At 38.8% G+C, this 23,356-nt stretch overlaps 1 protein-coding gene across 2 annotated transcripts; it reads right to left on the bottom strand.

The window, feature by feature from the left end:
• Positions 1 to 23,310, bottom strand: esyt3 (extended synaptotagmin-like protein 3). Of its 2 annotated transcripts, XM_029279501.2 has the most exons (24): positions 22,736 to 22,849; positions 21,642 to 21,673; positions 21,260 to 21,301; positions 19,887 to 20,021; positions 19,593 to 19,669; positions 19,396 to 19,465; positions 18,985 to 19,074; positions 18,847 to 18,902; positions 18,641 to 18,761; positions 18,244 to 18,420; positions 17,286 to 17,368; positions 16,003 to 16,051; positions 15,663 to 15,752; positions 15,484 to 15,546; positions 15,320 to 15,379; positions 11,666 to 11,737; positions 11,435 to 11,521; positions 10,340 to 10,489; positions 9,699 to 10,042; positions 9,499 to 9,597; positions 8,188 to 8,319; positions 7,956 to 8,061; positions 7,820 to 7,869; positions 1 to 2,896 (listed from the first exon to the last, which is right to left on the bottom strand). In XM_029279501.2, the coding sequence occupies exons 4-24, from the start codon at positions 19,989 to 19,991 to the stop codon at positions 2,857 to 2,859; spliced, it is 2,121 nt and encodes a 706-aa protein (XP_029135334.2). In that variant the 5' UTR covers positions 19,992 to 20,021; positions 21,260 to 21,301; positions 21,642 to 21,673; positions 22,736 to 22,849; the 3' UTR covers positions 1 to 2,856. The 2 variants fall into 2 exon arrangements, with proteins under 2 accessions (XP_029135334.2, XP_020500409.2); XM_020644753.3 differs by lacking the exon at positions 21,642 to 21,673 and having other exon boundaries at positions 22,736 to 23,310.
• Between the last annotated feature and the right edge of the window lie 46 nt (positions 23,311 to 23,356).

Here is a 23,356-nt window from a genome sequence, read left to right as displayed (position 1 = left end):
TGGAAGGCTCGTCACACCAGAGTAGTCATTAATTTTGTCTTTCAGCACTGGTCCTTCAATACAACATTTTTAATAATGACAATTCATTTGAGCTATTGTAAAAATGTCCTCCACATAATGAGAACTCCCTGCACTTTAATTACCAGGGTGTTATACAAATGATCTTTGACTTAATGAAAGTTGACATTTCTCCAGGATAATGTTTCATAAACCATTTCAAACCAAACTGAGACTTGAGAACTTTTCATATAGCATTTAACACACAATTAAAGACACAGGTCGTTTATAACATCCTTAAATCCAACTTTGGATCCAATGCAATGAAACAAAGTGCTGAGAATATCCTCTGCAACAACAAAAAAACCTGCGCCTCCAAATCAAAACAAACAAGGATGGAAAAAATAAATAAACGAGGATGTTGCACCTTAGGTTGCTACATTTTTTTTACATGCTATATTAAGTTTTGTATTATTTACTTATTTTTATATGAGTTGGAGTGTCAGTTGGAGCGATGATAATGAAGCCACTTCCACACTGAACGAATCAGACGAAGTAGGAACAAATATCTGCCTACTGTGCTCACCTACTGAACAGTAGTTACTAACAGTATACAGCATTGATAGAAGGGCCTGTCTACTGTCACATTGTGTAGGCACTTCCCAATTCAGAAGCACCCAGAGACTAAATAGACATGGAGTAATCAAACACAGGTGAGACTAACAAGACACAGGTGAAGACAATGAGGACAATCAGGACTGGAGTGAAACACACAGAGGCGGGAGAAAATACAAGACAAGAACTACAAAATACATCCAGAAACACTAATGACACACAGAACTCAATAAAGTAACAATAATACGCTTTAGAACATAGAGAACACAAGGATATTAAATTACAAAATAAAAACAGGAAAAAACTAAACTAAACTAGGAAACACACAAGGGAAACAAACACCAGGGAAGAATGAGAAAATCTGAAAATATACAAAATACAAAACCAAATCATGACAGAAACAGGGCCTGCAGGGTCTAACACATTGGTTTTCTGCCATTAAAATGTTGAAAACCAAGCCCATAATCTTTTAAAGTGTCCATTTAAATCAGTGAATTGGAATCTTTTCAGTAACTCTCCACTTTATAATTTTAAATGGACAGCAGATAAACATTAGTTTAGACCAAATGAATGAATGAAACCTTCACCAGGAAGAATTTACCTTGAACCAAGCTCATAAAAAAATAAAAGACAAAAGACATCAGAAAACATTTAGGACAGCACATAATACCATGAAACAAAATCATGAGATATGAGTCGTAGAAGCATTGCATGATTACATGTAAGGAGTGTCAAAAGGTCAATTCAATAAAATGCAGATTGCAGCTTCATACTGTAATATCAGAGATTGTTAAGCAGCCAAATGCTCTGTCGTTCAAAAGATGTGATGCCTTTTTTAGTCCACATTCACGACATTCTGTACCTTGGCTCTGAAGTTGAGTGCATTACTCAGACTAAAGGAGAAGTTTGTTCTTAGTTTTTACAGACAACGCTCCCTCCCAACATACAAAAGTCAGTTCACTTTCAATGAAGCTTTTGTAAAACAAGCACAGCATAGCACTGGTGTTGTTGTTCCTCGTAGCAGGGGAGACGGATGAATGTCTTCTAAAATGAATGATCTTTCCTTGAGGATTCTTTGTGTTTAAAGTCGATTATTTATTTAAACAACAGTAGCAAAAGTGATTTATCTCTGTGCTGTGACTGGTCTCATTTAGGAGAAAATTATATCAATTTAATTTACAATTGTCATGACGACTACGGTCTACTTGTCATTGTCAAATGCTTTACTCGACTTTAAACATTAAGCATCCAATAACATTTTTAGCATCACTTGGTAATCTACGTCTCTGGTAATCTAGAGACCTACAAAAAATGACTACAGTGATGGATGAAAATTAAAACCTTTTTTTTAAAGATACTATCAAGGAAACCATGTTTTAGCTGTGTTAAACTTAAAATAAAAAATAAAGAAATGATTGTATCTCAAGTTGTTAAAAAGCCACAAAAGTCACAGGAGTGTGAGTATTTTTAATATGAATAAACAGCTGATACATCTGAGAAGGTTTGCTTCAAAACATGTAACCTGCACTCTGTTTACTATGATCAATGCGCCCCAAAGTAAAGAGCTAAATCTTATTCTGTATGCATTGCTTTTCCTGCATATTCACCTGTATTGAATTCTCTGCTGGAGTCGAGCTGCTCAGCTTCCAATGTAAAACAGTTGGCCTCTTCTTGCCATGAGTCTTTGCCTTCTTATATTAAATAAAAACTATTCCTACAGCTATTTACATAAGAATACACAACGATTACTATCACTCACATAAACTCCAATAAAACACGCCTCTCACAAAAAAAATAAAATCCAATATAAGTGCATCAAACTTGTTTCTCTTTAGAGCAAAATATACCGCAATCACTTTCTGACAAATGATATTCCCTAAAGCAAAAAAGAAAGATGTGGCGAACTGTAAGTCAATAAAAGTTGGCCTCTGCTTTTCAACTTGAACAAGCTACAATTAACTGGAAAATAAAAGGTTTAAAAATTTGAAGCTGTTTGTCTGTTTAAGATAATCTAATAATATTTGTGGGACAAGATACACTTTAACACACTCTCAGACTTTAAGCAGGGCTGTTATTAAGAATATTACTGCAAAGTTTCTTTTGGAAATCCCATCATCTGGTTGGCCATGATAAGAAATAAAAAATGAAAATGCAACTCCAAGCATTTATCAGGCCAGCATTTCTCCCTGCAGAGGTCGACGAGGTGCTCTGTAAGCTGTAACAGACGTTTTACTGATCTCTCCACTAGCTGGTTTTCTTCAGCCCGGGCAGTGTGAGCTCATACCTGAAGAGGAAAAAGAAACACATTATTATTAAAAGGACACTAAGCAATATAAATTGTAATGTAGTTTCCCTTCAAAAAGACTTGGGTCAAACAGTATTTGTCAGTTTATTTTTGATGTTTTTAAAACCATAGTTTAACATTTTGCATTCTTACAGAGAGTTAAATGATAAGATGCCGTCAAGTCAAACTGTGAGTGTACCCCAGCAGAAAGACTGGAAACAAGCAACCTGGCCCTGTTTAGTTATAACCCAAGTCTGCCTTCCTTAAGCTTGTGAAATAAGAAGTTATATCATATTAAAGGTAGTCAGTAGCGATGTTGGTTGCAGCTTGTAAACACAACATTCCAGTTGTGCCCCTCCTTCTGGGCTCATGGCCACCAGAAGTGCACGCCCACTGCAGCGTTAGCGTGTCAGTTACTGCTTCCGCCTACACACTGCGAGCTGTCTGAGAATATTTCATTTGTTGTGATGGAAAAGCTGATCATTTAGCAACCTTCACCCTCGATTTGGAACAAGCTTCATGTGCTTAGCTTTTCGACTCTATATGAATATATTTTTTTCGTCTTTGCTGCTAGGTGCATCTGCAATATTCACTGGTGGATATGGTTTCCTGTAATTCGCACATGGGTGTAGCCTCACCTTTTTTTTACCTGTTGTGTGGCGGGATGTAGACGTTTACTGCTATCGTCATAGTTATCGGCAATGTTTTTTTTTTTTACTTTTTATTTTAAGTTTTTTGCTGCGTCCTTTAACGTGACCTCTCAGCAACATTTCTTCAATCATAGCCACCATGGCTGTTGCATCATCAGTGTAACTACAATATCAGTATAATTTCTTTACATGAGCTCTGATTTTAATGCACATTTTATTGCTTTCTTAACTATGTCACCAGTTTTTTCAATAGTTAATTTTACAAACCATAGACATGCAGTCAATGGGTGTTTGGTTTATTTTTTACTTTTAATGTTTCAAGACATACCAGATTGTGACAAATTCAGTTGTTACCCAGTACAGAGAATGCTGTACAATATGTTACTGGTCACCCCAACGACAAGATGTTGTAGAGATATATTCATGTAGGGCCATAATGAAGCCCAAAGACCTTTCTTTTAGTTTGACTAAGAGGTTCTCATTCTTGTTTTTGTTTACATTAGCTGGCAATTAATGTTCTATAATAATCATCTACTCTTAACACTTTGTCTAAGCAACAACATAATAACTTCAAATGTGACTGGCCGATGCTAATTGACTGCAATGGAACCATACATTGATTATTGTGACATTTATATGTAACGACAGTAACTGTTGAACAAAAGAATTCTCAGTCTTCTTTTTCAGGCTTGATGCAGCAGTAGAAAGCTTTTCCAAACCATCCGAACCAGCTTTGAATTCCAGACTCCGGGATCTCATCCTGCACCACATCATTGGAAATTGTAAGAGCCCGGAAATGGCGTGCGCACAAAATGATTCAGATTTATAAAACCGTTCGTACGCACACCTGCACGCAATGTTCCCTTTATAAATCACGATCTACCTGGAAATGTGCGCACGTAGATTAGTCCCATGTTTCGTCCTCTACACGCCCACATTCAACCATAAACGGTCAATGCAAAGCAGCTCGTGAATGAAAATGCATACAAACGAGGGGGCAGAGCAAAGGTTTCCAGCGCTGGATCCCGGAATTTTAGACAAAGAAACGAAACTTTCTGACCCAGAAACAGAGGAGTTTGTGAATGAAGTGAAGGATAAAATAGACATATGGATAGTTTACTGCAGCAGGAGGTTCACAAACTTAAGAAAAATCAGAGAGTGAGACCACGTCGCTGCTGCATTCACCCTGTCCTATGTGCCAAAACATCCACCGTTCATCATTACGCATGAGTATATCTGCAATGTATACATGGCCCTTTCCGAATTGTCACAGTTCAGTATGCAGTACGATCGGATGCGTGCTTTCAGGAAATAAATTGTGTTTTACCACCCACAATGCAGTGCGAAATTTAACGTACATCGTCACATCACGTCCGCCTCCAAATCAAAACAAACGAGCGTGGATTAATTTAATCAATTTTTAATCTAGAGTTAAAGTCCCGACCGAAATCACTACTTTTAATTAACAACAGAAAATATAACAAATGTATACATTATTATAAAACCTTTCCCCCTCTATTTAAATAATAATATCACTATTTAAATGCGTCTTTATTGGTTTATTTTATATTCTGTATATTACTGTCTTTCATTTGGACTTTTCTTTTTGTACTGTATGTTATTTAGTTATTTAATCTGCATTTTACTTGATTTACATTGTGATATCGTTTTTTGTTTACCTGACTGCATATGCGCATTACTCTTCTTGAATAAAGATAAACAAAAAAACGGAAAAAAAACGGGTGGATGTGGCCGGTTCGGGAAACGTAAATGACGTCACTTCCATACTGAATGAATCAGAGAAGCAGGCACAAATATCTGCCTACTGTGTGTGCATACTGAATAGTAGGTACTAACAGTATACAGCACGGATAGTACGTACTGCATACTGCCTACTGAAAGATTGAGTAGGTACTTGGCAATTCGGATACGGCCATGTTTACGGGACCCACACTGACTTCATATTGTCAGAGTGCTCATGTCAGTCAGCAGTCTGCCTCACTATATCATATTATTAATCAAAAGTTTGATCAACGAACAAAAATGTTTGATTGTTGGTCCCTTTTTTTCATGGGGAAACTCCTTCTGCTCTGTGACTAATTATGAGGATATATATGCCTAATGATCGTGTCAGAGATGCCCTGACTTAATGTCCACACTTGAATTATTTACAGAATAAATACGTGCAGCTGATGAAGATGTGCTGAGTATGGAGGAGGCGAAATGTGTGAAGCCATTGCCGTGTCTCTGTGCGCTCTGTGCGTCCTGACGCAGGCATCTTTATTAAAACTAAAAGCCACACTTGATGATAAATGCACAATATTGAAAGATATTAATGAAAACTAGTGGCTCTATGGTCTTTGTGTTAGTCTAATGTTTAACTCTACATCAGTGATTACATTAGTGTACAAGTCTGGTCCTCTGAGGTCCGTCCGTGATAATGAAGGCGAGACGGCGCTGATACAATATGTATGAGGTGGACTTTTTTTGTTTTGTTTTTATTTGTTTAAATCATAATTAAAGTGACTTATTGGAAACGGCTTACTACATGCTTGATTATAGCCTAAATAAAACCATCGGTTTGAATAATTCTGATGACGTGGATCTGTCAGTAAAGTTTGATATTTAGTGAAATAAATTGTGGAAGAGACATCAATATGTATCTGCAGGCTTCATTTCACCACTTCACCGTCTGCGTCGCCAATTTCCCATGCCTCCAAAATGAACGTACGCCTGGGTCAGAGTTTGCTTACCGGTGCGCACATTTTACCGCCAGGTTTGTTTTTATAGATCACTAACTTTGCGTGGGAAAAGGCGTACGCCAGTTTCAGACCCCGTTTTGTGCGTACGCAACGGTTATAAATGAGACCCCTAGTCTTCTGCTGGGCTGCTTATTTATCACCTCACCCCCCAGGACTGACGCCATAAATACTGGCGGTTCAGCTGGTGGGGTTACATGCCGTGATTGAGTTTGTACCTCAGCAGACTCTTGTGGAGGCTCTTCTTGTGTAGTCTGGGTGACAGCAGAGGTTTTGTCAGCATCAGCATCGGTTACATTAGGTGGCAGGGCAGGCAAACTGGCAGCTTCTTGGATAGGCTGCGTTTTCCAAACCTGACCCCCTAAGACTGAAACCTTGACTGTGGGTTCATCTGGTTGGGTATCAGGAGGAGGTAGTTGCAACCTTTCACAACTATCTCTCACGCCTATCTCAAACCCACAAACTCCAAAGTAGACCAAAAGAGTTGAAGCTCCAGTCATCGGAACAGATTTTATGAGATGCTGTGATGTCACAATCAACAACATTCTACAACTCCACAACATAGAACTCATAATTTCACACTCCTATTGCCATAGCAACACAACACAGAATGACTAACATGTAGCACATATTAAAATGTATCTACAATTATACCCTGTTTAAATCCTTAAAATGAAAAACTCACACAACAACAGAGCCCCAAACCATGAAAGGGTGTGTTTTGTTAAGACTGTCCTCCACAGAAAAATTACAACATCATTAATTCATCTTTTGCCCCAAAACAAAGTATGGTCCATCCTCTAAGTCCTCTACGGCCGGTTAAAAATACAAGCAAAAGAAGTTTAAATGATGTTGTTAATGAGCTATAAATTCCATAGAAGTGTTAACTACCTAAAAGCATGACCATGAGTGTCTGAAATCACTACTTTATTCACCATTCAAACTATGTATGATGTGCGTTCAGAATTCATAGTATGCAATTTTGTGTATGTGAGAAGAGGCCAGATGTATACAAGATCAGCCATGATTATAAGTATAATATGGGAGAACACTAGTCATACTCAACTCAATACTCAAAATCCCTGCAGCCAGCCTCATTCAAAACCTGGCTCCTCAATAGTTAAGCCTCATTCAATAGTTCACTTTTAAATGCTCATCTGATTTTATTTCCACTGGAGGCCATGCTCAGTTGTGTCAATCAACTTCCCCTAAGATCAGTGTGTGGTTTGGACACCCAGCTGTGTAATGGATTTATGACTTTAACCCCTCACGCTCATGACAGTGTGTTTAGTGTATGTCGATATACAGTATGTTCATGTGTATGGTGAGGGTTGAAAATATTTTCAAATTCCTGGCTGAAAAGGTTTGTGAATATAAATACAGCAAGAAAATATACTAATTCTTAGATTCATAGCTCAGGTTATTTAAAATCTAAAAATCATCTTTGCATTGATTCAAAACTACACAAGAATTATTTGCAGGTGCATGGGAAGGAAAATAAATGGGCATCATACCATTGTGTGTCACCGTTGACGAGATTCATCTGTGCCAAATCTATCAACACCTGTGGTCAGGAGCAAAACATGAAAGTCAAGTTATTATAGTCCATGTTATAAGAGTGTGTACTCTACCACAAGAAGAATTTCCTACCATGCCAATGTCCTTTCTCTCGCGTGAAAATAACATCTTGTTATTTTTCACGGACACGTCCAGCTTCCTGGTTTTTGCTTCTTCAAGTGACACATCAAACTCAAACCTGTGACCAAAGAAGGGTTGGGAGAAAACAAATTTAAGTATACCGCAACAAGCTCATGTTGGAAACCAGAAAAGCAACCGATTAAAATATAAGCTCAGGAAATGTGTGATAAGTTCCTGAAGTTACTTGTCATTGAAGACAGGATTGATTGTCCTCTTCGTCACGTGTGTCTTCTTGCGATGTCTCCAGGTTTGGTCAGGGAGCAAATACAGACGGACATAAGAATCTGTGCCATTCTCACTGCAGGGGAATAAGTTCCTGTAGGTAACGGGTATAAAAAAAACAAGTTTTCAGTGCCCGCTTTGCAATTCCTCTATCATAGTCCTTCATGAATATCTGTCTAGGGTTTTTTTCTGAGCACAAGTGTCTTTTTTCAATTGTTTTCAATGAGGGGAGAGCGTTCGCTGCAGCAGACAGACACCGGGCAGTGGCGGTTCTAGACCACTTTTACTGAGGGGGCCAAACTGGGGCCAGTTGTTTTTTCAGAGGGGAACATTAAACCTCAGTGAAAAATAGACAAGGATGATCGCTTTAAAAATATGTATATTATGGCAAATAATAGCGCACATTTTAAAATACCACAACATTAAATACCATGATTTATATTTGTTCAGTAACAGTATTTTATACTAGATTTGGAGTCCGGTTGTTGTATACTGTGTATGTGTTATGAGGGGGGCTCTTCCTTTTGGAGGGGTGGCCACAGGGGGGACCAAGCTCCGTGTTAGAGGGGCACTGGCCCCTGTTGGCCCCTACCTAGACCCGCCCATGACGCCGGGAGAAAATACACAGCGCACAGCTTCTTTTTTCCAAGTGCTCTGCCTTTTTTGGCAGCAACTCTTGAGTGCTTGAGTTAAAAAATCTTTCCACTTTTCAGACAGGCGACGTCACTGGCGCTCTTTTCCAAATGAATGATATTCCATACAGTTAATGCAATGGAGCAGGGGCAGTCATACAGTGACTGTTGTCAACAGACTGTCAAAACACTTAATTTAGCGTTCCGGGTGCACAGCCAGCGCTTTCATGTGCTAAATGGACACGGGGCCATGAAATAATTTTCATTTTTAATAATGTTGGAATCAGTCAAATACAGGCTGCTGTAAGCATTCTCATCAAAACTGTGTTTTAGTGACCTTAGGACTGAGAGAGAAATTAGGCCAAGGTGATTTTTTTGCATAGCATGAAGATACCATGCAAAAAATAGCAACCTCATTGTGTTTGAACAACTTAATGGTTGAATATTTTCTTAGTCCAAGAGCTTTGAATTTCCCCCTTGGGACAAATAAAGTTTTTTGAATTTGAATTTGAAGCTAATTATAAGTACGGTATTTCAAGATTAATTTGAAACACAAAGGGCTTGGTATGTACACTGAGTAAAAGGTTATACCTCTGGGTGTCAGTACTGCTTAAAGGCAAAAAAATTCTGATTTACCGTACCTGCAGGAGTTTACCAGGATGATGAGTTTTTTCCTTAGAGTGGCATAGCGTACACTCACACTGATTTCCCCAAATGAACCTTGATGTTTCCTGATGGCCCTGTAGTGAATAAACATTTATAGAGGTCACTTTTATTGTCCCTGCTCTTCTAACATCCACAGAAAGTCCTTTAAGTCGGCACAATAACAAGTGTTACTCACTCTGGATAGGACCCTCCATCTGAAAGATCCAGACGAGACGAAGCCATGGAGTTCTCCGACAGCAGGCTATGGGAGTCGTAGCGGCGCATGTTTGTCGTGGAGGAAGGTGACTTATGGGTTTCAGAAGCCAGGAAGGAGCCACGGCGGTGATTTAAATAGTTCCTATTTGAGCCGTTCTGGAAATCTGCCGGCTGGGACGGAGGTGAGGCTTGAGAGGAGGACGCTGGGAAGGGGGCAGTGGATTCTGAGGCATAACCTCCTGGGTTTGTTTGTGGTCCTTGTTGTCTGACATGTGGAGGTGGATTGAGGATGACCTTGGGGGTAGGTTTTTCCAAAGAAAGGATCTATCATGGGATACAGGAAGTGACTCATGTCAATGACACAATGTAAAAGAAATTGTGATAATATCGTTCCAGAGATCTAGGTGATGGTAAAATAACATTAGATTTCTCCACACACACACACACACACACACACACACACACACACACACACACACACACACACACACACACACACACACACACACACACACACACACACACACACACACACACACACACACACACACACATATATATAAATAAATAAATACATTTTGATCTACTAATTGTGTGTGTATGCTAATATTATGTACCCACCCTGAGAGTGGCTTTCAGTTTGATCTGGCTGTTTGCTCCAGAGCGCTCCAGCGGGAAACGCTGGTCCAGAGTCATGTTGGAGGTGTTGACGAGGCGACTCAGGGGAATGTTAAGTACACCAAGCTCAGTCTTCTTCTCATGCGCTTTTATCTGGACAACAAGAGCAGAGAGTGTGAAAAGTTTCAGTCCTCCTGAGGCTTTTTAAAAGTCTGACGACAAAGGTACAGGTTAGTTTAGGATTCACTTCACTGGTTTTCTCCTAATCAAAGAAGATTTATTTCTTCAGTCTGATAAGTAGATAAGAACGTATAGTCTCAAAGGACTGCTACAGTGCAGAAGCACATGTTAAATTTAATTTAACATGCGCTCAGCTACGCTGCGCTCAGCTACGTTCAGGAACATTGCCTTTAGCTTAAGAGACCGGCAGGTTTAATGCCATTCCAGAGGAAGACCGAGTTTGTTTGTTGTGTGAGTTAGGTGAAACTGAAAACAAGATTCACTTTCTGTTTTACTGCCCGATGTATGCTGACATCAGGGATGTTCTTTTTTTTTTAAATGTCTTCAATTTACATTGATTTCTTTTGGCTAGACGATTATGAAAAACTTGAGTTTTGTTAAAATAGGAACTTTTTTTTATTGCAGATTTTGTTTGTAAAGCCTGGGAAAAAATACATAACACGTTGTATAAGACTGCACTGTGACAGGAGCCTGCAACTTTGTAATGTTATGATATGTTATTGTAAACCACTGCAACTGAATTCTCTGGTGTCTTATAATTCCCATTATGGTTGGGCACTTTGTGTGCATGACACGAAAATAAATTCAATCATATCATATCAATCATATCCACACAGGTTCATATGAAGTCAATATAAGCAGCAGTTACCAATAACAATTTCAAAATTATTCTCAGCTTTTATAATAAAAAAATTGAGAAGAGAAAAATGTTGGAACATCTAAATTTTGTTTTGAGATTTTAAACGCTATCAGCAATCGTGGAGACGTACTTATTTCTAATTTCTTGATAAAAAACATTTAAACCACTTCTTCAGGAAAAAAATTAATCGTGTAGTTTGTACAGATGTAAAGGCAAACCTGAAGACTGAGCTGCTGTGTTTTGACGCTATGCACAAAGAAGGTGAAGCCTTCCTCCCACACCGGGTCTTTGGAAGCGTACACAACCTTTTAAAAGAAAAATCAATCAATTGATGCTGAAATGAAAAAAATAAAACGAAATACTTACATTGATTAATAGATGTTTATTCAATGTATCATACAAATTCAAGACAAAATGTTCTATGAATTTTAATTAAACGAGAGTCGTACCTTGCTTTTTTGTACATCCTTATCAACGGAAAATTCCACATAAGAGTCGGGCCCGGCATTTCTCTTTGTTAGCTGAAACAAATAAATACAGAAGTGAGCAAAAATTCATACGGCAAAAATGTTATCCTTCACGTTTATCATTTTTGTCATGATTCTATTTCCTTTAATTTTACTTTGTTTTGTTTAAATGTCACATATTATTTCCCTCAGACTCCAGGGTTACTGCCCTTTGTGATGTCATGAAGGGAAAATCTCCAAATGGCCTGTTTGAGCACACATTTTCTGCAAAGTGGAGCAGGCCAAAGACGGAGAGGATGGACCTCTGTCACAATTGGGGGGGTTTGTAGACAGGCTAGAGACTCATATTAGTGTTGAAAAAACATGGTTCATTTTGCATAATAAGTGACTTTTAAGTCTACAACGCAGAGGCATTGTTTCCTTTCACTCAGCCACACACACACACACACACACAAATGTCTGAAACCAGAATCAGCAGATAAACTCATGAGCAGAATAACTCATGGTTAGCAATCAATTGAAACCACTGAACCATTGAAACCACTTGCATTCAGTGTTTGAGTCCCATATTGCCCTTTTGTTAGAATTCTGCTTTGACTTGTATGAAAATGCTACCAGCAGTAAGCTAACATTGGGGGGGTTTGTCAACAAGCAGTCTGTTGCCTTCCAGGTTGGGCAGGTTTGCATTCCAATCCCTAATACACTGCAGACACACAAACACAACTGGGATACCTAAAACAGATGTGTGTGCTGGCAAAAACACTGACAAGTACACATTTCTCTACAGGAGAGGAATGTGAATGTTGCTGGTGTTAGCTACAACTAGCATGCTAGCATTAGCTTGGCTGATTTTTACAAGAGGAAAGATAAGTTCGAAGGAGTGGACTAATTTCTGGTGGAAGAGGTGTTCAGATCCTTTACTTCAGTAGAAGAAACCAAAACAACACTGAAAAACATTCACATAAAATACAATTAAAAACTTATAAAAGTTTGAAAGACGAGGGAAAGTACCCGAAAGTTGAAAGTAATTTAGTTATGCTGATTTTGAGCTTAATTCCCCCTTTTGCTGTTTTACTATCATAGGCTTATAATATAGATATGTATTTGTCATGCATTATTATAAAAGCAGGTTTTAACATTTGATCTGTCATTGCTTGAAGCAGAGCTAATTTATACTTCATAAAACATTATCAGGCTATTACTTATTGACATAAAACATTTTTATCAGTGTCCAAGCCTGAACTATTTATACTGAATTTCCTTTTTTTTTTTCAAATAATTTCTATCTCAAGCAGCAAATCTTGTAAAGATGTGGCTTTTAACAAAACAAACATGTTTTGTGTGTGTAACCTTGGTTTGCTAGTATTTTAGTAACTACAATGACATAATACTGTGGAATATAAGCACAATACACCTCAGGTTTGTACTGAAGAAAAGTAATCTACAAGGTTTCTTTAACATAAATAGTTTAGGCAAAACTGAATTCAGCATGTTGGCTAAGACTCAAATATAAAGAAACTTTTGACTGGGTGACTTTTAAAACCACATCGCAATTAATGTTTTTGCTGTGGAAGGGAATAATCAATCTGTTAAACAAGATTTTTTTTCTCACCTACATTTGAAATAACCCGTTTTATCTAAAAATGACACGTTTAAATAATAATAAGAAAAACAGTGTTTTACTCATACATCACTGGTCTCTTTACTGACTGTATTTTTACACCATGACCAGCAGAGGGCAGTCTGAGGCAATAACTGCTGATAACTTGAGTAACAAGAACTAGTAAAAAGAGATATCTGTGGAACAGGTCAGGGTCCTAACTTGTCCTTGAAAACTTCCTACTCAATCACAATTACCTAATCACCACACATAAACAGGGTTTATAACATGAGCACAGATTTTAAGGGGGTAAAATGTCAAAGATGCTGTAACATCATCTGTGAAAAAATAGTTCTTAACATGATTATGTTCCAAGTAATCAGCATTTTTTTTCCCTTTGTTTCTTTAGGCTGGGAAGCTCACAGTGAACCGTGTCAGGTTAAGGGAGTGATGAAGAAACCTAAACACCGACTGGTTATAACACACCCACATAAAATGACAGGCATGCACCAGACCAACAGGAAATACCAGCTGCACACAGGGACATGTACACCTGGAGCAACAACAGCAAACACCTGATATGGCTGTGGCTTTTGTCTCAGATCAAGATACAAAACAGTGATCGATGAAAAGGCCATACACAAACAACTTGTTCTACTGCTTTTGCTCTGTTTACCCTACAAATGTATGACTGAAAGGAGCCAAATTATTTCAACTTGGCTTTTAATATGGGGCAGAAAGGCAACTTCAAATATAAATCACAATTTTTTATGTCATTTTTCCATCAGCTACTAAACACAACAGTACACCCTCTGAAGAACTGAGCTGGGTTTAAGTGAAATACACCAAATTCACCACACTATTCAAACTAATGATTAAAACAACTATATGGATAAAATTGCATTTTGCAAATAATTATGGAATTTGATATATTAAAGGGGACATATTATTAAAAATCCACTTTCACAGTGTTTTTGAACATATATTTGGTTAACCTGACCCACAAAATGTGAAATAAACCCATACAGTCCTTGTTTTGTGGACTGCATAAGTCTTACAACACAGAGAAAAATGCTCAGTTTCAAATTTGCTCAACTTGTGATGTCACAGTGGGACTCTGGTAAAAAAAAAAAAAAAAATCCCCTCCCCAGGTATCTCCACCCCCAGCCTAGAGCAAAACTTCTGCGCAGGTCCGCCATTTTTATTCTCGCTACAGAGGAGTGATGTCTACAGGGAGAACTCAGGGGAGGGGCTTATTGCATTTAAAGAGACACACACACCAAAACGTAGCGTTCTGAGAGAGCTGGTTTATACAGGGTCACAAACCTCCTCTGGTGCTTGATTCAAGTTATATTTTGACCAAAGCACAGCACAGATGTTTCATTTAGACCACAGGGGACTGTTTGAAAAGGAGAAAAAGGGGGTATAATATGTCCTCTTTAATCTCAATGAATTAAATAAAATGTATGTTTTTTTTTTTGTGTTTTGGGATTAAATACACTGCATATCAAAATGAGACTAATTGGATTATCACCAGTGGTGCACCTCTGAAAGTTTATATGTCATGCTTTGTTATTGTTATGTTCAGCTCAAACTCATCGACTACCTGTGTCTCTTTACTTTGTACTAAGAAAGAATTAAGAAAACAAGTGTTTTGTTTATAAGAAGTTTTGATATTGCACAAATATGTTTGATAATTGTCTTTTAGTGAATTTAAATGTATTCATGTTTGGGGGATGGTTCATGTTAAAGGTGCTTTTGTGATGTTGGCTAAATGACATCCTGGAACATTTGATTGACTTTCAGCCAATGTGTCAGAATAATTCCAAGTGGGAAAGGTCATGTTAATGACCAGACTGTAAATAAATATTCATTCATTCATTGTAGGATTTAAGAACACTTTTTGTTTTCTGTAGAGGGTATTGGGCCTCTCAGACCAGACAGGCTCCTCCTTATAGAAACTACATGGGACAGAGGCCTCATGTATAATTAAAATAAGGCCGTGTTAAGATCCCATATGTAAGCGTTCGTCTTACCCGAGCTTCGTTTGAGTGCTTCCCATGTTTCTTATGCCCTGCGATCTCTTTGTGGTCTTTCTGGACACAAACACAAGAACAAACATCAGCATGTTTACCTCTCTATGTTACTATATATTACATGATCTTTAGAAAAAAAAAAGTTTTTTTTAGGCAACACTTACTGGTAGGTTTGACGCATTGTCCAGATATACTGCAAGCATAGCACAAGCAAAGCCATCTGCAGACTAAAGGAGAGGGACAGCAGAGAGCAATGCATGACTTACCCACATCATGCCTGATGATTATGAACATAAAGATTATTAGAATAATAAAGGTACTAATGCAAATACAATGAAGCTACCTCTGTCTCAAGGTTGGGATCAGTCAGTAGGGAAAACCACTGGAGCTTCAGGTGAACTTCTCCATTCGGGACCCCTTCCAGAGGAAACCACTACGACAGGGAGAGAGATTCATTAACAAACATGATGAGTCATATTCAGACTTTACTCAAAGTAAGGAAAAAAGGTGTTAATGATAATGATGCAATAAGCGATTACTGCTGCAGCATGTCAGGTTGTTCTCATATAAATAAAACAGGAGGGAACAGTGAACTTTCCTCGAATGAATTGGATGATTACTATTTACTATTCACAATTTATTTCACTTTATCGGGTGTGTCCATGCCATAAAAAATACCTCACCTGATCCATTTCTTTTTCCCTTTTTACCTCTCCCAAATCAAGATGATACCTACAGAGAGAGAAACAATGGTCAGTGCTGACTCTAAGAAAAAGTTTTTAAAAAAGACACGCACATCCCTCAGTGGGTGCTGGATCCAAAAAAGAGGAATAGGTAAGGAACGCACAACAAGGTCACACAACTCTTCCAAGTCTAAAGAAGAGGGTGTTGGCTCGAAACGTCCCTTTAATAAATCCTTCAAACGGGAGCTTCTTGGTGTGAGGATCTTGTTTTGCTTTCCTTACCAGTGCTCACTCTAAAGCACTAACATATGAAAATAATACATTTCCTGCACTACAAATACACAGAACTGTAACAGACAATTAATTCAAATTCAATCTATAAGTAAACTTCTTTCTTCCTTCTACCAGGAAAGTCATTATTTGACCAGTGAAATTAATCTAGTTATTGTTTTATTAGATTGTTGAAAGAGGATGAGTCAACTTGATTCATAAGAGGGGGAGCTGTTGCCTATGTGCAGGAAAAGGAAACTTTTTCAATTGTCTTCTAATGTCAGCTTGAGCGGAAAAAATGGCGCCAACTTGCTCAGTAACAACCATAGACTGTAAATGTTAACGTTTGAAGCCTGAGTGACGTCACTCATCTGTTTCTACAGGGGGCTCCAGAGGCTCATCAGCAGCAGCCTCCATGCTGGAAATCTTGTCTGAGCCTAAGTTTCAGTAAACCTAACGACAGGCTGAGAGCTTGAGCTGAGGCGGGTTTTAAGCCTCTTGACATCGTGCCCACCTGTCAAGCATGTCAGCTACGCGCCTAACTATGGATAACATGTATCATTCATAAAATCAAAACGGAGCAGTTTAAAAAAAAAATCAGGTGTGTGCCCATGTCGACAAAATCTAATCACACCTATTTCCTTTTTGTACCAGGTTGTAAACATGTTAATTTATGCTGTAAAATCGGCTTTTTGCCTGTTGTGTGTATGTGACTTCCTGTGTTCCTGGAGCCAGCCTCATGCCAACACTCAACGAAATGCAGAATTTTACACTTCCACATTGACTTCATTTTTTAAGACCGGAGGTTGCCGCTTGGTAACGACACACCTCTTACTAGACAAGAGTTTCAGTTTCCCTTTTCCTCTTATCGTCTGATTTAGGATTAATGTCTTCTTTTATGAATTGCCCACTTACTGTGAGTGTTGCTAAGCAGCATTGTGCTTAAATAAGTGTAATGTCTATACAGTATTAATAATAGAAACCATGTGTTTCAAACAGCATTAACTACTTACTTTCCAATGAAGTCATCTTTATCTGTGTCTTCATCAAACAGGTCCACCTCCAACTCTTGGCCTGGAGCCTCATGGACGACAAACTGCACATGGAGGAACCAAAAAACTGATATCATTAAAGTCTCCAGAGTTAAGATCCATATCTATGCTCAGCGGCACACTTGATTGGAATTGTAAAGCATCTAGGGAAAGGATTTAACAGAATATACCTGTGGAAAGATGATTAAAGTTACAACTGAAAGTGCATAAAAAAAAAAGAGTGAAGGGAATGAAGGAGATTGTCACATGGTTTTTTTGTACTGTAAATTATCTTAATACCTCTTTTAATTATATAGCACTGCACTCTAACTTTTATGCTAGCATTTTTCAGACAGTTTAATGATTTTTTTAACCTTTGTTTTTATTCATGTGGTTTTATTCACTTCTGTACGATTTTTAATGGTGTGCTCTTTTATTGTGTTTTATTCTGACCTTTGTCACGATGCTTTTGATGTCATGCATGAAACACTTTGACTTGCCTTGTTCCTGAATCATGCAATAAATAAATAAATAAATAAATAAATAAATAAACCTGACTTGTCTTCTCTCACAGGATGAAAAACACATCCTACATGTTCGGTCTGTTAAGGTTTATTCTGCACTTTTATTACAGAATTAAAAAAACAACACTAATGTACTTTAATATAATCATTAATCATGTAATTGAAACTAAAGTATTCCTGAGAAAGATCGTGTAAACAAAAAGCTGTCCTGTTTAAATAAAATTGCCAACTGGAGTCAGAACAGTGTGCGGACCTTTTACCTTTATTCAGCAGTTAGTACATTACGTGTCCTGCACCTGTATGCACTTTCCCTGGATGTGCACACACACTAGTTTTCTCTGAACTAAACTAGATTATCCCTTTAAAACAATACTAGTATGACTGCCAGTTTTGACAATATTTCCCTCTTACTTTACCTCATGCACTTCATTCCACGTCGGGTGCAGATTCTCTTTCACTGTCTTGGTTTTGAAGTGAAGGTTTCCAACTCGGACAGTCGCGTAGGGGTCTGATTTGCCTTTCACTAAACCCATCATGAAAGTGTCTTTAGCCACAAGGTCTCTGGCCCCTATCAAGTGGACTCGGACCACCCCCTGAGGATCAGAAAAAGAGGGAAAGATTTAGACTAGTAAAGGAACTCAGATTTGAAAAAAGTAATTGAATGGAAATGTTACTTCTTTTTAAAGAGAAACCAAAAATTATGAAAAAAAACACATGATATAAATTTTGTTTATTTTAAAGTTTTCACAGCTAAATTGTGCAAATTGTGACTGCAGGTGATAAGATTCATCATGTAGAGTACATCTCACTTACACGAGGAAGTGGGAACCTCATCTGGTCCACTTTGACCTGTTCTATGAGGGGAATGCACATGCGGTTGGGCAACACCATCATGGAGGAGATGGTGTCCATAATGGTCCCCTCAGACAATGAACTGAAGAGGTCAGATTACAGAAGAGAGCTTTTAAAACCAGTCTAGTAAACAGCAAAAATGTTGTTTTGACCTTTTAACAACTAACCTGAAGGCAGGGCTGTCCAGAAGGTTGGTCATGCCGGTCCAGTTGATCTCCAGAGTCTGAAAAATAAAGTTGTTTAGCTTCAAACGTATCATTCACACAGCTAAACGGAGGACAGTTATTAAACTCATGGGCACTCACAGGGCGTCGGATGAAGAAAAAGGTGACTCCTCCGACCAGTGGAGCTTGTCCAATCAGAGGCTCTAAAATGACCCTCATCGTTCCTTTGAGCTGCACGATTCAAGACAATTGAAGCGAAAAGAATACCTTCAATGTCAATGTACATTTTTCGGTGCTTATTAAAAACAAAAAAATACAATTAATCACATTCCCACAAGCATCCATGCACACAGATGCCCATCCATGATAGTTATAAAGAAAAATGGAGTACATTCAGTTTGAGGTGTTCTAGGACCAGACCATTTCATATCCGTGCATCATGATTATGGCACATGAAATGTTAATTCACTATGGATTTTTACAGGACTAATAAAAAATGAAAAGATAAACAGGGGGTATGTAAGATGAAACAGAAAAAAATAATACTCCTACTTTTATTCCTTTGACACCAGCTGTGATTGGCGGGTTCACATCGACATCAATGTCCACGTCCCCGTCATAACTGCAAAGTGAACACTGCAGGTGAGACCTTCTCAGGGACTTTTAAGTCTGCTGTGTAGGCTCTAGTTCAAGATTTACAGTAAACTTGAAACACAAAGATGCTACGATAAGAAACAAATCTAGCTTACCATATGTCCATGTCCAGGACAACCTCCCTATGATCCACTTCATGCGTGTATGCTCTCATTCCAGTGATCCTGAGAGGCTGGATTCAGAGATGAAAACAAAGAAACAACCTTTGATGAGAGCCTACTGTACAATCTCAGGTGACAAGAAACAGGTATGTTGGCATCATTTCTACAAAAGTTAAAGGTAAAGTTTTGGTTACCGTGTGACAAAACACAATCATATATGGGATCATTTAAAAGGCTGGTTCTGAGAAGACTAATAAATGACACACATAAGGAGAAATACAAACTTACTATGTGTCCAAAGTGGATCTTTGTGAACGTAAACACTTTAAGTGCAGCGCTGGAGAGCCTGACAGCCGGCTGGATGTTTTCTTTGAGCAGTTTCTCCATGTACATCCCAAAGAAAGGCCAGGCCTGCTCCAACACCTGACCACACAAAGCAAAGCCCATGAAACGCCTTGATTCCACACCTTAATCCGTCAGCAAACATCACTTCACTTGCACTTCTGCATGGAGGGCACTGTTTCAGGTGCATCGTTTGTTTTAAATCATAATCACGTAATATTTATAGAAAAAAAAGAAGAAAACTGCGGCCTGTGAGTCGCTCTTTGTCAGGCAATCTATCATATATTGGAACATGCTTGCATGTTTCCCCTTTTGCACCACTGTTATAGATCCTAATCTTTCTATGCTAAATAATGTAGAAACAGAGACATCAGATAATTCTTTCTGCAGAGCCTGCTCAGATTTCATTTTGAAATCTAGCAAATTATGTTGCCGTTATGGCAGTTATTGGAAGTTTCCAGTAAGGTTAAAAGGGGTTATAGTCCTCAAAGCCGGCAGCCCGGGTTTGAATCCCATCTGTGGCTCCTTACCCGCATGTCATTGCCCACTCTCTCTCTCCCTCCCTGGTTTCTGATTCTATCATATACCCTGGCTCTAAATAAATGCATTCATATTTGTTTTTTTTATTCCAGTAAAGTCAATAAAAAAAAAGATATAACGAATAATTCTTGAATCGTCTTGCTTGCCATGCATTCACTCTCAGCATGCAGCATCAAACCTATCAGATTGATCCCTGTATACGTAGGCCTTGGATTCCAACCATTTGCCAAATCAGATGAAGCCCAATAGCCGTCTGCTAACAACAGAGAAGCTGGTGATCATTTGGTGGCGACTTTCAGGTTAACTTGCATGATGGCTGAAGGAGTAGAGAAGAACTAGGGGAATGTGGTTGACAGATCTTGTGTTTAAGGACTTTATTTAATTATTATTTAGGAGAGACACGGGCATGTGTCCAACAACAAAGACTTAAGAAGTTTAACTCAGAGCTGATGTGGAAGCTTCATTATTAATTATTCATCTCACTTCATGTCACAATAGCAATTTGAGGGGAAAAAAAATCACACATCACATATTTTCCTCATATTGTGCCGGCCCACTGCAGGTGAAGAGGTTCTTTAAAACACAACAAATATGTCATTAATGTATTGGTACCAGAAATGAGTAGCAGACCATTTATCCCTTATTTGTATTAGATAAAGAAATCCACATCCTACTGGTAAGGCCTTTAACCAGAGTCAAGACTGTCAAACACAGACTTGATTTAGCAAGTTGATGTTGAGCAAACCACCTGAAAGAGAAACAGAGAGAACTTACTATACCTTGTTTAGCCAGTTAACTTTCTCCACATCAGGAAAGTGGACCTTTAAAGAAAACAAAAACAAATGTAAGATTGAAGATAGAAATGAGTCTGTGGGGTTTTGTTCAAACTTAGTGAGGCATGCATGATGATGGTGGTGGGTGAAGGTGGACATTATCATGTCTTTAATTAAAAGTTGATCCGTCATGCAAATCTTCAATTGGCCAATGAGCACATTAAGAAGACAAGAAAGTTAAATTAAAATAATCAGTTGCCTTAGAAAACTGTTGGATCCAGCCCAATTTAGCTTTTTTTTTTTTTTTCTTATTTAAGAAAATGTGACAGCATTCCTTCATAAGAATGGATATGGAGAATCACAGGAGTTGTTGTTATTCAGGGCTTACCAAAGTTTCTTTGCAGCATCAAAAGACGTGGACTGTAACAGAGGGTCAGGGTCAGGTTCTAATACAGAGCACAAGAGCCCACCCCTTATCCAAATAAACTAAAGTAACATTAGTGCGTCTTGCTAAATGTGCAAAATTTACAAAACTCCAAGTACGTGAGAGTAAATAAGTTCTGACGATAACAGTGGATTTCAGGTTTTGTAGGCAATTATAAATCTGCACAACCCCAAATGGAAATCTGCATGTATGAAAACTACTGCGGCAGTAGTCCAGTCTGTAGGGGCTTGGGTTCGGAACAGGAGGGTCGCCGGTTTAAGTGAGGACCTAATCTGGACATTGGTCTGATAGAGTCTGCTGTTCACTTCCCGAGCATTGCCGAGGTGCCCTTGAGCAAGCTACCAAACCCCGACCAGCTCAGGAGAGCTCACTGTGCCCCCCCCCCCTCATCTCTCCATTAGTGCATGTCCAGGATCCTGTTTCTTCATGTGTGTGTGTATTTCCGCCTATGTGTGTGTAGCATGTTGAACAACAGAGTGCACTATTAAAATCCCCCTCGTGAGAATAAAAAAAGGATATCTCCTACTTCTTCTGATTCATATGTTAAAGCACAGTCAAATGTATGTCTCACAAAAAGAGCCGTTTACAAGATACGAGCTGCTCCCAACTTGAAAATGTCCTTAAAATGTTCACATGTTCACATCACATTTCACTGACACCCAGAGGAACCCCTCTTACTGTCTCTCCCTTTTCCCTAGTTCTCATGAGTCACTGAGGGAGAGGGTGTGGTGTTTCCAAATAACAGCACATCGGGCTGGATGAACCCATTTCAGCCCAAGTGTGGCATGACATGCAAATATTGTTGTCAAGGCAACAGAGTGTGACAAACCTCACAGTGTGTGGCTTTCAGGATGTTTTAGAAAACTTAGATAGGCATGGCCATTTTTTTTTTTTTTTTTTTTTTGTCAAGTTGGACTTTAATGTTTGATGCCCGGTTCTGAAATGCCACTGAGCAAGGCAGTTCAAATGTATTCCCTATTTAATTGGTCTGACACAGAAGTCTGACATGTTTATGTAGGTTATAGTATCATACATACCCATGTTGCCATTTGTAAGGCGCTTTGAAGCTCCTTGTTGACAACTTGTTTTTCATTATCCACAAAGTCGATGGCGGTTCCGATCCGGGAGTCTTTCCACTGGCGATTTTTCTTCCACCAGGTGACCATCACCATGCACAGCAGCACCCAGCTAATACTGAGGCCCATGTATCCGGTCAGGTACACCGGGTAGAAGACAATAAAGGCCCTGCCAAAGTACATTAGGAACTCCATAAGGATGCGGTTGACAGCGGAGGGATTCAGCTTCTCTGTGCTGCCGTGGACAGACAGGCTATCCCGGAGTGCCGCTCCCTCCGCCGGGCTGCTCGGAATCATCGGTCCGGCGGATGCCATTTGACCGTACTCCCGCTTGACCCGCGTTCCCTGAGGTCCAAAAGAGTTGTCAAAGCTCACTGCCCGGACAGAGTTAGTTTCGTTTCAGTTCACGGCTTTCTTAAAGAAACCAGAACAATGGTGCTTATCTACCAGACACAACATAGGTGCAGCGCAGGGTAGAGTCGTGTGAGTCCCAGAAAACTTCCGTGTTTGAAATTTCCTAAAGGCAGGTAGGCATACCTGCGCCCATGGGTGGGGAATGTGCGTAACCAAGGAGGAATTCAA

Source organism: Labrus bergylta, chromosome 13 (assembly GCF_963930695.1).
Source record: "Labrus bergylta chromosome 13, fLabBer1.1, whole genome shotgun sequence".
Taxonomy (NCBI): Eukaryota; Metazoa; Chordata; class Actinopteri; order Labriformes; family Labridae; genus Labrus; species Labrus bergylta.
The sequence above is the reverse complement of the archived record's forward strand: the minus strand, read 5'-3'. Positions and strand labels throughout refer to the sequence as shown.